This window comes from Hemibagrus wyckioides, linkage group LG20 (assembly GCF_019097595.1).
Source record: "Hemibagrus wyckioides isolate EC202008001 linkage group LG20, SWU_Hwy_1.0, whole genome shotgun sequence".
Lineage (NCBI taxonomy): Eukaryota > Metazoa > Chordata > Actinopteri > Siluriformes > Bagridae > Hemibagrus > Hemibagrus wyckioides.
The window spans coordinates 7,553,001-7,569,723 of record NC_080729.1 but is presented as its reverse complement, the minus strand read 5'-3'; the positions used below and the strand labels follow the sequence as shown (position 1 = coordinate 7,569,723).

At 40.2% G+C, this 16,723-nt stretch overlaps 1 protein-coding gene across 2 annotated transcripts in view; it reads right to left on the bottom strand.

Moving 5' to 3' along the window:
* The window catches only part of rsrc1 (arginine/serine-rich coiled-coil 1), a 137,882-nt gene extending 123,593 nt beyond the window's left edge, over positions 1-14,289 (bottom strand). For both annotated transcript variants that reach the window (XM_058418972.1, XM_058418971.1), the window contains exons 1-3: positions 14,172-14,289; positions 12,719-12,919; positions 9,314-9,457 (exon numbers count right to left, since the gene is read on the bottom strand). In XM_058418972.1, the coding sequence (XP_058274955.1) occupies positions 9,314-9,457; positions 12,719-12,906 (332 nt within the window). In that variant the 5' untranslated portion in view covers positions 12,907-12,919; positions 14,172-14,289. The remainder of the gene's footprint in view (positions 1-9,313; positions 9,458-12,718; positions 12,920-14,171) is intronic.
* Between the last annotated feature and the right edge of the window lie 2,434 nt (positions 14,290-16,723).

Genomic DNA, 16,723 nt, shown 5'->3' with positions numbered 1-16,723 from the left:
CTCGGATGAAAGCATGAAATAGCAAAGCGTTCATCACCGGGTCAAAACGGTGACGCTTGTAGAAACCTGCTGATCTGGCACCGTCGCTTCATCTCTCCCTCCACCAATCACACACACACACACACATAGTGTGCAGCTGGCAGCTCATATGTTTCCCGGCTTCGTCCCGAATCAGCCAGAAGTTTCCCCACAAGCTTGACAAGACAGGAAATAAAAAAAGACTCCTCAATATCAAGAGAGGAGGGGAAAGTGTTTCATTATTTCCAGCGGGTGTCATGATTTCAGTCAAGAAGCACATAATCCAGATTTCTCTTTTATTAGTGTTTCCTCTCACTCTCTCTCTTTTTTTTTGTTACACCTAAATATTACACTGGTAACTGGAACCATATTGGTGCTGTCAGGACGGCGGAGGGAGAGACAAGTGCACCGTTGGATTTAATTACGATACAATTTGCTCCAGTGCTTGTTGGGGGAGATGATGGTGTCTCTCATACACGCTCTGACACATGGCTCCGCTTAGAGCCGACTTAGAGCAACTTCTTCGGGGCAAAGGGAGTTTCGAGACGCCCAAAGCGCTCGGCACGAGAGGTCCGACTTATCCGTTATTCCAGAACGCGGATCGGGCCGAAAAAAATGATTTCATACGAACGAGCGAAGGAAAAAAGAAAAACCCGTTTTTGAGCTGTAGTAAAATCTGGGCCCGTTTGAGAGAAGCGGATATTCGTGGGCATGCAATCTGTCTTGTCAAATCAGACTGATCTGGAAGCATAATCTCCTCACTGTGAGGCAATTAGCATTAATTAAAGCAAGAAAGCAAGAAATGGCCAAAAGCTTGCAAAAAAAAAAAAAAAAATCCAAATACTTCAGGCAAGTGACCTTTACAAGGGTCAGTAGGATGTTTCCATGCAACAGATACACAAGTCCAAGCCAGACCTCGGGTCATTTCTGTCTCTGAGCGCCGGATCTCTTTCCTCCTTTCACGGCGACCACGCTTGGGTCTGCCAATTAGAAATAATTAGGCAGTTATTGCGCTGGCAAGTCCTTTTAAGTGCATATATAACGATGCAACGATGCTGATTAGCCGGCGCTGAGCGAGCGTAGGGGGGGGACTCAAATGGCCAGCGGAATAATTACGCCAGTGATCACAAAGCCGCAACGCTCCTCTGTACTTCACCTTAATGCGTTTCAAACCTCCACTTCATTACCGGTCGTAATTAATCCGCCATTAATTGCAGGAAGGGCCCAGTTTACCTCGCTTCGTTTCTAATTATCATCTTATAAATAGTTATGGTTCTAATTAATGTGTTCATTAGGCAGGATATTTTTTCTCAAAGCGGCGCTCGGAGCCAAAAGGTTCGGCGCGCTCTTCTCTCAGAAGCCCGAGCAGCCAGAAGGTGAGGCCGCTCTGCTAGCGCTAGTGCTTTCATTTTGCTACATTCAACCTCCTAATTGGCATTTAAAACCCAATTTCCAAGAACTTCAAGAAGAGCTGAAATTAGGATAGGAGTAAGACGGGAAGAAATTCATTTTATATTCCAAAAGCAAACGTTTAAAAAGGGACGCGTGACCAAATTGCTTTGAATGGGATGAAAAACAGACAAAGCCTGGTTTATTCCCAGACCTTACCGGACGCTCAAATGACCCAAAAGAGGGGAAAATCATTAAAAAAATTAAAAAAATAAAAAATCTGTCTCGTCACAAACACAACTAGAGCCGGGAAACCCAGCATAATGAGCAATCCTAACACATTCCTCCACAGCAAGAAAGGTCAAGGTAAAAACCACCGGCCTTAATATTTACTCCGAATCGCTGTCCGGTGGCTAATGAGCGACTATAGGGGCAACAAGCATGCTTCCTGAATAAAGATCACGCCGCTGACCTTTGACCGGTCGGACGTCTGATTTGCACTGATGTTTTTCCCGGCTCCTTTTAGTTCGCTGCTCTTTTAATGCAAGAGACACATGGTGTCAGACCACGTTCACCTGGCCTCGGGGTATCCGTGTTTACAAATTAGAATATTTATTCATTCCATATTTATGTGTTTTGGTGAACAAAAGATCCTTCATCCCTGCGTGACTGACACGGGGTCCGAGATACGAGGAAGGGTAATCGAAGCGCAAAATGTCTCTTTGAGTCTGGCAGGGAGAAAAACACAGGAATCCGAGTAATGAATTAATCTGTGCTCGGCTCACACAGAGGAGGATGGATGTGCATCTGTGTGTGTGTGTGTGTGTGTGTGCAGTCTGAATAATATATCTTGTGTTTCTGTTATAAAGCCAATTTGTGTAATATGGTTCTGTTTGCTATCTAGGTGATCTGTTCTATTTTATAGCAAAATGTATTTTAAATTACCTAATGTATCTTATTTTCATCCCAATTATTATATCCCCCGGCCAGTGTAAACAATAGCGGGATATGAAAATAGAGAGACTCGAAACATCTTCGCTCCCTTGCTTGCTTGCTCAAGGCAGATTCGAGCACAAATTACATTTACGTTTATTCATTACATTATTGGCTGATGATTTAATCCTTATGCTGCTTACAGCGAGTTAAAGGTGCTGAAGTGGTGGAAGAACCTCATCCACACATCCGGCACTTCTCAGACGGAATAGAAAGTGAAGGGAACGTGACGGTGTCTATAATCACCCTTATTTACAAAGACCATGAGAGTGCAGCGTCTCACTGAACATTATAATAAAAATTCGATTTCTCAAATTTCACAACAGGAACCGAGCCTGGTTCACGGTTCAGAAAATTCACTGCAGAAAATGGAAAAATGGGTCATTATGGGATGAATGCAACAAATATATTTATATACGTAGGGCTGTGTGTGTAGGGTAGGAGTCACTGTTGGAGTGAACTCGATGTGAGGCAGAGCAGCTATCTCTTCCACACCCAGGGGAGTGGACTTGTAGCTGGATGTGTCGGGAGGAGAGAAAGCGTGGAGGAGAGTGGAGGAGGGTGCACGTGGGCCAGAGGGGCTTCTTTTGGCAGGCGGAGGGAGCTGTGCTGGCGGCTAGCCGGGGATAAAAGGCCTCTGCCGTGTCACTCACTTACTCTCCTCTTTGGTAAATAAAGGTTTCTGACAACAAAGGCCAGCAGCGTTTGTCTAGCCTCTAGTGAGGGGGGATATAAATAAAAAAAGACACCAGCGTGCACTCTGGATGGAAGGACGGAATAAAGAAAGACTAAGGGAAAGAAATGGAGGAACAAAAAAAACAAAAAAAAAAAAAACGCAAAAGAGAAAGGAAAGCGTGGCCTCTCAGATCTGGGCTAGTGTAAGCATGTTGATTTTGATTAAATAAAGAACGCACGCCCTGCCAAAAGCGAGTGAGGCTTCAGCTTGAATCAACAATTTACAAGTCAGTCATGTTGGTGTGTGTGTGAGGAGAAGGATAGAGTCCTATCTAGAGAGGAGATTAGGGGTTAGAAGAGGTCCTGACCTCCATTCCAATCCCCAGAAGTGCGTCTGTGGAGAAAATCGGCGGTACTAAAGACAGAAAATAACTACAGGGCATGGTTATAGGAAAATAATCAATGTGAGGATGGTGTGATGCAGCCTGGCAGGAAGCGGAGTTACGACTACCAGCCTGAGGTTTATTATTTTCCAATATAATAAAACGTCCTGAAGTGTTTTAGTCCTATTACACCGCAGGAATTTTGCTGACACAAACCATTTTTTTTTTTTTAATTAAAGAACTTCTTATGCATTTGTAGTTACATGTTGTGGAACGGCTGAGTAATGAGTTGACAATGGAGACTCCTTCCATAAATTGACAGAATAATACATATTACTATAGAAACGGTAATGTACTAGTACGTCAGTGTGTTCATATGAAGCTCTGATGTGCAGCCTGGTAATAATCTGACCCATCAGAATTAAAAAATGTAATGAATAGAAACCTAAAATTAACAGGCTGCTGTTTTCATGGGATGTTTCTTCTCCTGTTGGACTCTACCGAGAGCGCGATATTTACACCAGCAGGCCAGTGTCCTGATGTCACCTCCGAGACCCATGAACAAAAACAATGTTTTTTAGTCTACAGTTCTACTTAGCCTTGGGTGCATGATGCAAAAGGGTTTGGCGAGAGTCCGGGAAAAGCCATGTTTATCTGGGGGGAAACATTCGCATTTCCCTTGGTGTGTGAATCAATTAAATAAAAACAATAATTAAACGAAAAAATAAAATAAAATAGATTTAAAAAATATTTGTAATTAAAATTAAATTCATTTAATGAAAATTAAATTATTTTTAAAATAAATTATTTTTATTTATTACATTAATTTAATTGAATAAATTTATTTAAATTATTTTTTCAAATTAATTTAATTAAATGAATTTATTTAAATGATTTTTTACATATTTTTTTCTGAAATATGAAAAAATTTCAACATAAATTAATAAACTAGAGATAAATAAAATAATTTTAACAAAAACAAACAAATCAAAGCTTAAAGGAGCCACTTTTTTAGTTCCGTTTTGTTATAAAATTCCTATGCCAGTAACCTCATGATTCAGGAGTTCCCCGAAATATCTCTCCTTCAATAAAAAAAAAAAAGTCACATAGAAATGCCAACTGCATTAACCTAGGTGTCTTTTCCCCTCTCCGTCCTCCTCATCTCCCTGTACTCAGCAACGATGCTGCTTTAATGAATAAGCAGCAGAGAAAGTTATCAGGTCCATGTCCACCTCGTTACAGCGTAGAGAAGAAGTAAAGCTTTCCCTCACAGCTTCAGGGTTCTTAGTCCTGTCCTGTTAAAGAACAACCACCTCACCACACTCTGGACCTCTGAGAGGGAGCGGTCTTGTCGCCTGGTGTTGCTCTAATCCAACAAGCACAGCACAGTAATGAAATATTGATCACTTTCAGTGTGCCGTCTTTTAAGCAGGCAGTTGTTTGGTATTTGAGGTCAAGCGGCACTAAGCTGCATCCAGCCTGTGACCTCTAACCTCGGCGTGCCTAATTGTTAAAGAGTGACATCTCAAACAGTTAACCAGTCAGTTCCTTTAAAAGAAATACAAGAGCAAAAATCTCATTGAGTGCTTCTCAAGCTGCAAAGTTTCATTCCAATGCAAACCCGAGCACGACGACGGGCAAGAAATCTTTTCCTAATATCCGCCTTTCTTTTCCTAAAACCGCGAGCGTTTAAAGCGTGATTGGATAAAATTTATCTGTATTTGCTATGATAAAGAGGTTGCAGACCCTCTGCACGCAGACATATTGAGCAATTGCTTCTTTGCAGCGGCATCCACGCCGCATGAACTGCCTGCTTTGATCAAAGGGAATAAACATTAATGTCTAATGGGTTATCAGCTACTCGAGCTACTCTCGTCTGTCATGCGTGTTGGCGAGGAAAAGACTGCAAGTCTCTACGGGCGTCCCTTCTGTTCATCTCATTTTCCGATATGAACGGGAAAAAAAACTACAGCCCATAATAGAGCATTATTCTAATTCTGGGTTTTTATTTATTTATTATTTACACATAAAGGGAAAGCAATATTTGCTCCCAAACTGCCCTAATCTTCTCACCAGCAATAGCTCCACGCTGCAGTTATTATTCTTATTCGTCTGAATAATATGCACTCCATGGGTACTCCCCCCACCACCACCACCAAATCTCTCTTTCTCTCATATTTTAGATCTCACATGGCGTTCGCTCATATCCTGTCAGTATATCAATCATAGTGAGCTGTCCACTCAATCCGCCCCTGATTTATCAGGGTGCTTCGTCCCCGACTCCACAAGTCGACCCAAACTGTTTTAACGTGACAGTGACGGATAGCTGCCAGGGCTGGGGCAACCTGTTCCACTCGGCTACTCTCACAAACACCAAATCACACCTTCCCAACTTCTGCAGGCCGCACTTCCGCCGAGACGTAACAACACACCTGCCCCCCCCACACACACACACAAATAAATAGATTTTAATCACATTCTGAAATCTGACATCCCATCCTTATTTAGGAACGGTTACGTGTATCTGATCGTGTACGATTTTAAATAGCAAATTCGAAGTTTCGCACGGACTGATTACAGTGAATCATTAGACAAACTGAGTCTTTAAAAAAATCGAACTTTATAAATGCAAATGCAAGCACCAGCCATTTATAATATGTGGTGCCTGCGCAATTTGTAGCCACTTTTCTGCCTATTTCTCATTCTTCAAACCCTGAACTCATCACTCATGTTATTACAATAATGCATCCTGCTGTACTAATCACATAAAGGAAAGGTTTGACAAAGAATGGGATTTTTCTCCTTACGCAAGTAGACATATTTAGTGTCTGATGTTTTGCTGCTTTGCAGGCACAGAGTAACAAATTATTTGCACAGAAAAACTGGAGTGCATTTCAGTGGAAGAGACATGTGCTGGTTAACACAACCCCACGTCTAGTCTCATGTCTGTTAAATATCCAGACTATACTGCGTATGAAAATATAATACACTTTATGACCGAAAGCTTGTGACCTTCACACCTATAGGTGGCTGGGAAAAATCCAGGAAAATAAATTAAATTAAATGAATGAATTTATTTCAATTATTTTTTATATTTTTAACATAAATTAATAAACTAGAAATAAATAAAATAAACAAAAACAAACAAATAAATACATTGAAGCTTTTTAGTTTTGTTTTGTTGTAAAATTCCCTTGCCAGTAACCTCATGATTTCCCAAAAATCTCTCTCTCCACAACACCAGAACTGTTGCCACAAAGTTTGAAGAACATTGTGATTATCTAGAATGTTGATGTATGCTGTAGCTTTACAATATCCTTGACCTTAAAGGTGCAAAACCTGTTCCATCATGGCAATGCCCCTGTGCACAAAGCCATGCTCCATGAAGACAAAGTTTTTAGAGGAAGAACTCCTGCACAGACTCCTGACCTCAACCACAGTAAACACCTTAGGGCTGAACTAGAACAGCAGCTTGACACCAGGCTGATAAATAAACACAAATCTGTTCAGCCACTCTCAAAATCTAGAGAAAAGCCTTCATAGAAGAGGGGAGGTTATTATAACGGCAAACTCCATATTAATGCCGATGGATCTGGAATATATACTTTTGAGCTTAAAGGGTAAAGAGACTGTGAGCACAGAAAATAATAAGAATGCAGAAAAAAAAAACAGAACAACCAAAGAAACATTGAATCGATTATATAATAATATATATAATAATTTATGCTACATACTAAACAGCACTTTTTACCCAGCACTTCAGAATGCTAAACATTCGCCAGGTCACCTAGGTCAAGTCATAGTTTTGCCAGGCAAAGGATGCGTCCTTCACGTGTCCTGTCCCCTTCAGTGAATAGACCTTCCCTTTTAGCAAATTTATTTGCATGCGGTCTAAAAAAAGCATCATGGTAGAGTCCAGGAGTTTCAACAGCTGGAATTACACTGTTAATTTTCCCAACAGTGAAATATTTGCCTTAAACTCTGTTATCTTCTTTAGTCACAAAACAAACGTTGTGTTGTTGACATATTACCCTTAATGCAATCTGGTATTGCTCCTCCCCCAGGCTCCGCCTCCTTGTTTAGAGGCTGAATAGTACAGTCAGCTTGAAGTGATAGACGGATTGAATGACGTGATGGATGAAGATTTTCATTAGGTGTTAGTTAGCTGTGGTACAGAACTAGCTGAACAAACTTTGGATATAACAACATCTTAGCTAAAAAAAAAAAAAAAAAGAGGCTGCATCTGGTGTAACCCGGAAAATTGCGTCACATTGTTTTTCATCCCATTCACTTAATTAACACCAATTTGAAGAATTGCCTAAATAGTGCTTCACTGTGCACCTGGTCATGATTAAATCCTTTCCTCTGTGCGAGAGAAATTTCTAGATGCACAAAAGCTCCGCCATTATCTCCTGAACATTTTAACCACCAAATTCTATTCAAGCTCTTTACCTACATTTGTAATGTTAATGAAATCATTTCCTTTCTAACACCAGAAGAGAGTCTCTATTGCTGCACGTGTGTGTGTGTGTGTGTGTGTGTACATGAAGTGGAATGCGACCATTTCAATAAACAGTGAATAGATAATTGTTCTAATTGCATTAATTAATCAGCCTAAGTGCCCCCTTTGTCTTCTTCGTCTCTGAAGGGCCACAAGGACAGGCAAGAGTGCTTTGACCCGAGGGTGCTCGGGCCTGTGCTTAATTAATGAAATAATCATAACGTACACTAATAACTGCTGTATTTATTGGGAGCGAGCATGTGCAGAGGACCGGCAGCTGGCGAGAAAAGCAAGTGGTTCAGAAAACAGAAGGTCTTTAATGGCAGGCTGTCACAAGCTAATTAGTTGAGCCGTCATTCTGTGCAAGTATAAATGAGGGAGACTTGAGGGGGAAGTAAGCTTTTACATGGGGTGCAGCATAGATCCTTTTTTTTTTCTTTTTAAATTAAAAATCTCACAGGTCTGCTGGTTTGCGCTGAAATAAAACTCTCATTTTGGCCTAACAGAAATATTTCTTGACATCTCCTACTATCTTTGAAACTGAGAGAAGAGGGTAAAAAAAAAAAAAAAAAAAAAACACTGCAGATCTACAATGCAGACTTCTTCTATGCCTAGCGTTTCTAGTGTTTCGTCTTTTAGCTTTTTCTCTTTAATGCAGTCATATGTAAAGGTTTAGATACTATTTACACTACAGCACTGTTGATCAGAACATATTAAGGTTATTATTTCTACAGTAATAACTAAATAAAATCCAAGTAATAAACATATATAAGAGGGTTTTTGGAAGGAGTCTGTAGTGTCACAGCGATAAAGTGTTTTACTCCTTAAACACTATGAGGATGAACTGCTAGAACAAACTTTAGAGCAGTGTTTGAACATCTGCTGAAACCCGTCTTTACCTACCTACTGACTTGTCAGAACTTAATAAAATGTTAACGTCAGAAATCACTGGCCACTGTAATGGGAACACCGGCATTCCTGCTCATTCATGCAGTTATCCCTTCAGCCAGCGATGCTTCAGGAAAGCAGTACGAAAAAGATCATACAGATACAGGACAGGAGCTTCAGTTAATGTGTACATCAGATATTAGATAAAAAAAAATAGTTACTTTGGCTTGGTTAGAATTGCCATTTCAGAAACTGCTAATAAAAGAAGTGTCACATAAAACAGTACGCAGAATGATGCAGAGATCAGAGGAGTACGGTCAGACTGGTCTGGGCTGACAGGAAAGCTGAGAGCAGAAGACCACGTCGGGTGTAACTCGGGTCAGCCGAGAACAGGAAACCGAAGCTAAACAGGTGTTCCTATTAAAGTGGCCGCTGAGCGTATGGTTTATTCTGGATTTCTTCTCACCTCCTGCGGCTGCGGGAGCGAGAACGGCGGGATCTGTGACCCCGCCCTCTATCTGCGCTTCGGCTCCGCCTCCTTTCTGTGCTGCGGCTTCTCTTCCTGTGGCTGGAGCCTCTTGAGGAACTGCTGCTGGACCGCCGTCTGCGCCTGGAGTGGCAGCAAACACACAAACACACAAAATCAGAGCATTTTCACCACTAAATATAAATATACACATCCGCTGATTTGTAATCCTTGACCTGTGTACATTCTCTAATGTGCTGTTGAAGAGAATATATAGAACATGTAGCGTGTAAGGTCGGTGAAGCGTTATTATTGTACGGAGTCGTAGTTCAGAGTTAAAGCTTAGGCATAAAACCTAAAGAAAAACACTTAATGATAATGGCTAAGGCAGATAATTCGAGCCCATCAACTGGAATGACTCACCGTGCTGTGTTTAGAAAAGCTGACATCACTCCTATAGATGAGTTTCTACCCCCTCCCACAAACACACACACACACACACACACGACTCCATTATTCTCCATTATTTCAACTAATGAACTCACTCACTCACTCTTCCAGTCTCCTCCAGCTTCCCCTCTTCACCGTCTGCTACTGATTCTCTCAGTCTACCCACAGCCTAAACTGTGGAAACTCTCCTCAATGTTTGTTTAATTATATTAAAAACATATCCTTCGCTAAAGTGGCCTAATTAAACTTCTTACTTCGTCCAGTCGGCTTATACGGCATCTCAGAGTAAGTGACAGAAACTGACAGACCTTGGGACAGGAAAACGTCTAGGACTGGACCGTTCTTCCAAAAACGAGGAAGTTCATTCGTTCTGTTTACAAAACTGAGCTCAGAGCCTGCAGTGCCGATGGCTAGCGTGTGTGAAAGCGGCTCGCTCCCAGAAAGTTTGAGTCATTCACTATTTTCCCTTTTTGCTTGGATCGGTTTTAAAGCTTAAATCATGATGACTGGGAGTTAGGGATGACTGAGGAGTAAGAATAGCAAAAGAAATAATACAAACATCATTATATTAGACTTTCAAACCATCTCGGCATTACAGTGGCTGGGAAAAACCAGCCTATATGCCATAATCTCCTTCTTGCTCTCTGTCTCACAGCAAAAAAAAGTGTGAATTTCAATATAATATAATTGCTAACAGCGCTAATTTCTTCTTTTTAAATACCAAGCATCATGTTCCATCCATCCCAGAGAACCCATCCAATCCTGTTCCAGTCCTCACATTATCAAACCAAATCCCTTCTGTCCTCTCCAAACCGACTATTTGTTTCTGAGACAGCAACTGTTTCCCATCACATATAATGCACACTGACCAAATGGCATGAATAATTGAAGTGGGACAGACGGCACTAAGAGACTCCCTTTCGAAGAGTGAAAGTGTACGAATGTGTCTTCGGGGAGAGACGGGGGTCACATGACACGCCGCTGTTTCTTTTCATTTTTCTATTAGAGTCGTTTCATTTGATACGAGCTCCTGATGAAGATGAAGACCGGTGCGATGGGAAACGCTCGGACACCCAGCAGTTATAGTTGTAATGCAAGATTTAAATGATTGGGGCACTGGGGCAGATGCTGAAATCTTAATGGCCCTCAACAACCCCTCCCAACTCTAGAGAGAGAATAACAGAGACTGGATAGGATTTTGTATGGAGTGATTTTCTGTTTCGTTTAGATGCTCCACCAGCTTAAACACTGACCAGAAATTGTAGCCAATGTGGAACACATGGGACTACGTTTACATTAATGGCATTTGGCAGACGCCTTTCTCTAGAAAGACTTACATGTATCTCATTTATTTAGATATTGTTGTAAGCTTTCTAATAATATCCACTGTTAAATACAATATAGAAATAATAGAAATTAAATTGTGAGCTGTGTGTTATACACCAATCAGGCATAACATTATGACCACCTGCCTAATATTGTGTTGGTCCCCCTTTTGCTGCCAAAACAGCCCTGTACCCATCATGCACTGTGTATTCTGGCGCCTTTCTATCAGAACCAGCATTAACTTCTTCAGCAATTTGAGCAACAGTAGCTCGTCTGTTGGATCGGATCATACGGGCCAGCCTTCGATCCCCACATGCATCAGTGAGCCTTGGCCGCCATGACCCTGTCTCCGGTTCACCACTGTTCCTTCCTTGGACCACTTTTGATAGATACTGACCACTGCAGACCGGGAACACCCCACAAGAGCTGCAGTTTTGGAGATGCTCTGATCCAGTCGTCCATCACAATTTGGCCCTTCGTCAAACTCGCTCAAATCCTTACGCTTGTCCATTTTTCCTGTTTCTAATACATCAACTTTGAGGACCAAATGTTCACTTGCTGCCTAATATATCCCACCCACTAACAGGTGCCATGATGAGGAGATAATCAGCGTTATTCACTTCACCTCTCACTGCTCATAATGTTATGACACGCAAAACTCAATATGATATGATACGTCTTGATACGAATAAGTGAAGGAAACTTAATGCCGTTGTTGTTCTTCAGCGGCTCCCTGTTTCGATCCGCATATCTGATTTTGGCATAGGTTTTACGCCGGATGCCCTTCCTGACGTAATCCTCCATTTTATCCGGGCTTGGAACTTGCACTGAGAATTGGTCAGCTCCCTGCCTGGGAATTACACCCGTCCTGCAGCGGTCAGAGCACAGGATCCTGCTGCTGGGCCATCAGGGACACATATAATACGGGAAACTAATGACACTAAACAAAACACAGCTAATTAAAGCTCTCTTTCAAGGGGGTGTGGCTTAAGCACAGGGCTCTTGTTTGTTAATTGTTCTTTCAGACTCTTACAGCTCTCTGTAGCCAAAGAAGTGTTTTTAAATCCTGTTTTCTGCATCGCTGTACTATATGGACTTCCTAATAACCATAATGATTCTTTAACCTGGATTGAATAAGTTTGAATAAGTTTGTTTAGTGTGTTGCTTCATATTTTCTTCCAGTTTTAAACATTGTCGCCACACATTAAAGAATCCTCCAGTTCCTACTTGCTGCTCAGGGAAGCCACTTGTGTTTTTTTCTACATTCTAGTACATAAAGCTAATAGAAAAACAGCATGCTTAAGCTCAATAGCCTCTCCTACTTACAGAGGAGGAAGTGTGGGCTTGATTACATTGAACTGTTTATTACACCACACATAATATATTCTGTATTTTATGACAAACAGCCTACTTTATTATGCACTCTGTTGAATGTATTTTTCCATATGCAGACGTATCAAACCGAGAGCCTGGGAGAACACCCCTACTGTTCAGGTATTTATTATTCCATGCGCCTACATTAGAAGTGGGGTAGAAAGAGGCTGAATATAGAAAGTAATGTATGTAGTTGATAGATGCACTGAGAAAAGAGAAATCTGTACATATGGTATGCTTTATTTACAAATCTACCTCCTGTCTCTTTCTCGGTCTCTCTCTCTAGAGCGCGAGCGGCTTCGTCTGCTGGAGTGTTTGCTCCGGCTGGTCACTCTGCTTCCCGACGAGCTGGACGAAGAAGAGGAGGAAGAGGAGCGGCGTCTGTGCTTCTTTTTGCGCCGGCTGCGGCTGTCGTCCTCGCTGTCTGATGAGTGACGGCCCATGTCTGCTCAGTGCCTGGGTCAATAAAGGAAAGACAAAAAAATTATATCATGACACATCTTTGAAGATTCTATAAAGGTTACAATTCCAACCATAAACTGTTATACATACATCCCACTAGGGCTACTCATGGTGTGCATTTTCATTCCTTACTAAGTGCTGTGGCTGCACCAGATAAAGTCAAGTGTATACATTTACCCTTGAATATCCAGGGCACTCAAAAACACCGCATATGCCAAACTACCCTGCTTAAACAGGAGGATCAGTAGAGGTGTATATTTACTGCTCTGATTACCCTAAATGTGTTCATTTATTTTTCCCATAATAAAATAACAACAGCAGCTCATTCACAGAAAAACTGTGTATAGAGATGTTTGTTTGGTATTTCTGGAAGGAGTCTCCAGTGTCAGTACAGTGCTTTGCATGAGTCCTGAGTAAAGCGTTTCAGATACAGGGATCTTTACAGGACATTTTTGGCCATATTAACTACGAGAGATGGAATAAAAGAGGCTAGTGAGAAACCAGCAGTAAGTGACAATAGGAACTAATTTGCTCCACTGACGATCAGTAAAAATTAAGTGTAATAAACCGACAAAATGTATGACGTCATTCTTGCATAAATAAGAACTAATGTAATGAACTGACAGAATGTATGACGTCATTCTTGACTAGATAAGAAACTGTAATGAATGGCAGAGACAAAATTTTTGCAAAATATCACTCCATCACATCACATCACCCTGTCACTGATTTGTTTTCTAGAGCAGCACGCGCTCACTCGTGTGTGTGTGTGTGTGTGTGTTTTAATGCCAGCTTTTGCAGGCACTGAGACAGGTGAATAGGAGTGTTATACAGCTGTAATACCCTGTAACATTAGCTACCTGTTATAAACACTTATAAACACATAAACTCTCCACAGCTAAAATAAACGGACTTTTAATTTAAGCGTAAAACCACAGAGCATAGTTTCTTTAGACAGTCAAGTGAGACTGAACACACACACACACAAAGAGACGGGATTTAACATGTCTTTACTCACTAGGTGAAGTAATAAACAGTCAGTTAGTTAATTCAGTACGTTACAGCCTTTCACATCAAATATATTCCCAAGCTAAACATGCTAACCAACCAGACCACCTAGCTAGCTAGCGAGCTCGCAGAAACATAACCACAACGCCGTTAATATACAAGAAATAAAGCGTCAGATACCGAATCATGACAGAACGAAGGTCTGAAAATAAAAAGTTATTCAGTGCACAACGCTTACCGGTTGCCAGTTCTCATAAACGATGCTCTACGAGGCTCCAGGCTTCAAAACACTCAAACACAGGCGCCATGCAATGACACAGACATTTCTAATCGATACAGAGACGCGCGAGTTGAAAACAAACCAGTTTGAGAAATCAAACTCAGAGCAATCGCTCTTCTCTCCGCTCCTGTTTGTTCGTATTCTTGAGGTATTTTCCCTTCGGAGAAAAATATTTAGAAGCATAAACATCATTATTATATTTACAATTAAAAATGTAGAATATATATATATATATATATATATATATATATATATATATATATATATATATATATATATTAGCATGGTTAAAATGTTGTGCGTGTGTGGAGTGTGTGAACACACACTCGCGCGCGCACACACACACGCACGCGCGCACACACTAGTTCACAGGCTACAGTTCATTATTATACAAAAATAGCTAGTGATAATAATCTTTAAGATGATGTTGTTATAGATTAAATAGCGAACAATATTACATCATTATCCTAATCCAATAGCCTAATTCAATTCGCCTGCAATAATCACAATAATCACATTCCGTTTTTAATAAAAGTTTTGACGGATGAATGATGAACACAGCCTAAAGTAATATAGGCGACTTCTACACATATATAACTAACATTTAAAATAAATCTCGTACAATAATACCAATATTACTATTAGCCGTTAACAAATGTAAAACAAGCTTTAACGGACAGTTATAAAATAAAATAAAATAACTCATTTTATATTTTGTTTATTCCCATATATTGGCAGAATCATTAATGGTAATGTGTCGGCTTGTGTAATTTATACATTATGATATTTATATCATTGCAAGAAGAAAGGTTTACGTATTTATGTGCAGGTTCTTAGTGACTGCAAAATAGCAACGAATTGCATGTCATTTTTTGGTTTGTTTATTCATTTTTGCAAATTCAGTCAACAGACTAAAAACACTGTGTTCATTAAAATGATAGATAGATAGATAGATAGATAGATAGATAGATAGATAGATAGATAGATAGATAGATAGATAGATAGATAGAACATTAGCCTTAATACATATATAAACACTGTATATTCGCGGTTATCCACTAATTTGCATATTTACATATGCGCAAGGCGCGTGCGCGCACACACACACACACACACACACACACACATATATATATATATATATATATATATATATATATATATATATATATATACATACACATTTATACAAATGTGTGTGTGTCAGAGAGAGAGAGAGAGAGAGAGAGAGAGAGAGAGAGTCAGACCTGATCCAATTTGCCTTGGATATAAAAATATGAAATGTAAAATATTTTCCATATTTTTCATGATTGCAAAAAAAACATCCCTGACTCTAGAAACGAAAACTAATGAATGCCCATGGTTCTGAAGGCATCATAAATATTTAATAAGGCGAATTGTTGGAAAGAGGTATTTCATATAGATTATCAATAAACGCCTCCAGTTTGGCTTGCCCCGATATGATATTCTTGGTAGATCTTATATCTTGTTGTATTTTGTCTTTTTTAATTTCCTCTAAATTGCTGCGTTCCCACAGGCATTCGGTTACCTTCGCCGCAAATGATGCATTATTTATTCATTTTTTTTCTCCAAATATATAATCATTTCAGCTGTGTGCATAGTTTGCAGTAATTAACCACCTCCAGCGCGGATTCACAACAAAGTACCTCGCAATTAAGCCTCTAATAAGGCATAAAGTTGCAGCTCTGGGAATTGAAATATTTATGGTTAAATAGTCTAGGCTTAGACAAGTAGTGGTATTAACATGCACTGTTAAACTGCTTTCATTTAAACCTTATAAATAACAATGCATCATGCTTCGTACATACATACACACACACACACACACACATATATATATATATATATATATATATATATATATATATGTAGATATATATATATATATATATATGTGTGTGTGTGTGTGTGTGTGTGTGTGTGTGGTTAGTCCACCAATTCTTCTTTCCAACAGCATTGCATTAAAACATCTGTTATCAAGCAGATCAAAATAAATAAAAGCAATACACTGCACTATTTATTCATTAACGCAATACACCGCACTATTTATTCATTAACGCATGCGCCCTAATTGTGATAAATAAACTAACGCAACAACAAAAAAGAAGAAGCATGTTTATTATTATGCTATTGAAGTCAACTGTTGAGTTCATACATCTCAGTCCCGCACGAGATCGATTTGGCAACACTGTTTAGGAAGGAGTCGTCAGTCCTGGCTCACGCGCTTGTCTGTTGTCATTTTCATTTTTTTTTCAGACCGCACCCTTATGGGGTGAGACGCTTCGGTGCGCACATTCAATAAAAGTAACCTAACTCGCGACAACGGAACCTGCACTTAATTGCATTAATTTGTCCGTCTTGTCAATCCTGGATCAATGACCAATAGCATCCTCGTGAGGATGAGCTGAGGCTGAGGGGTTGATAAATCTACACCCCCCCCATCACCACCACCACCATACATCTCACCTCCCACCTCCTCCTCCGTTAGT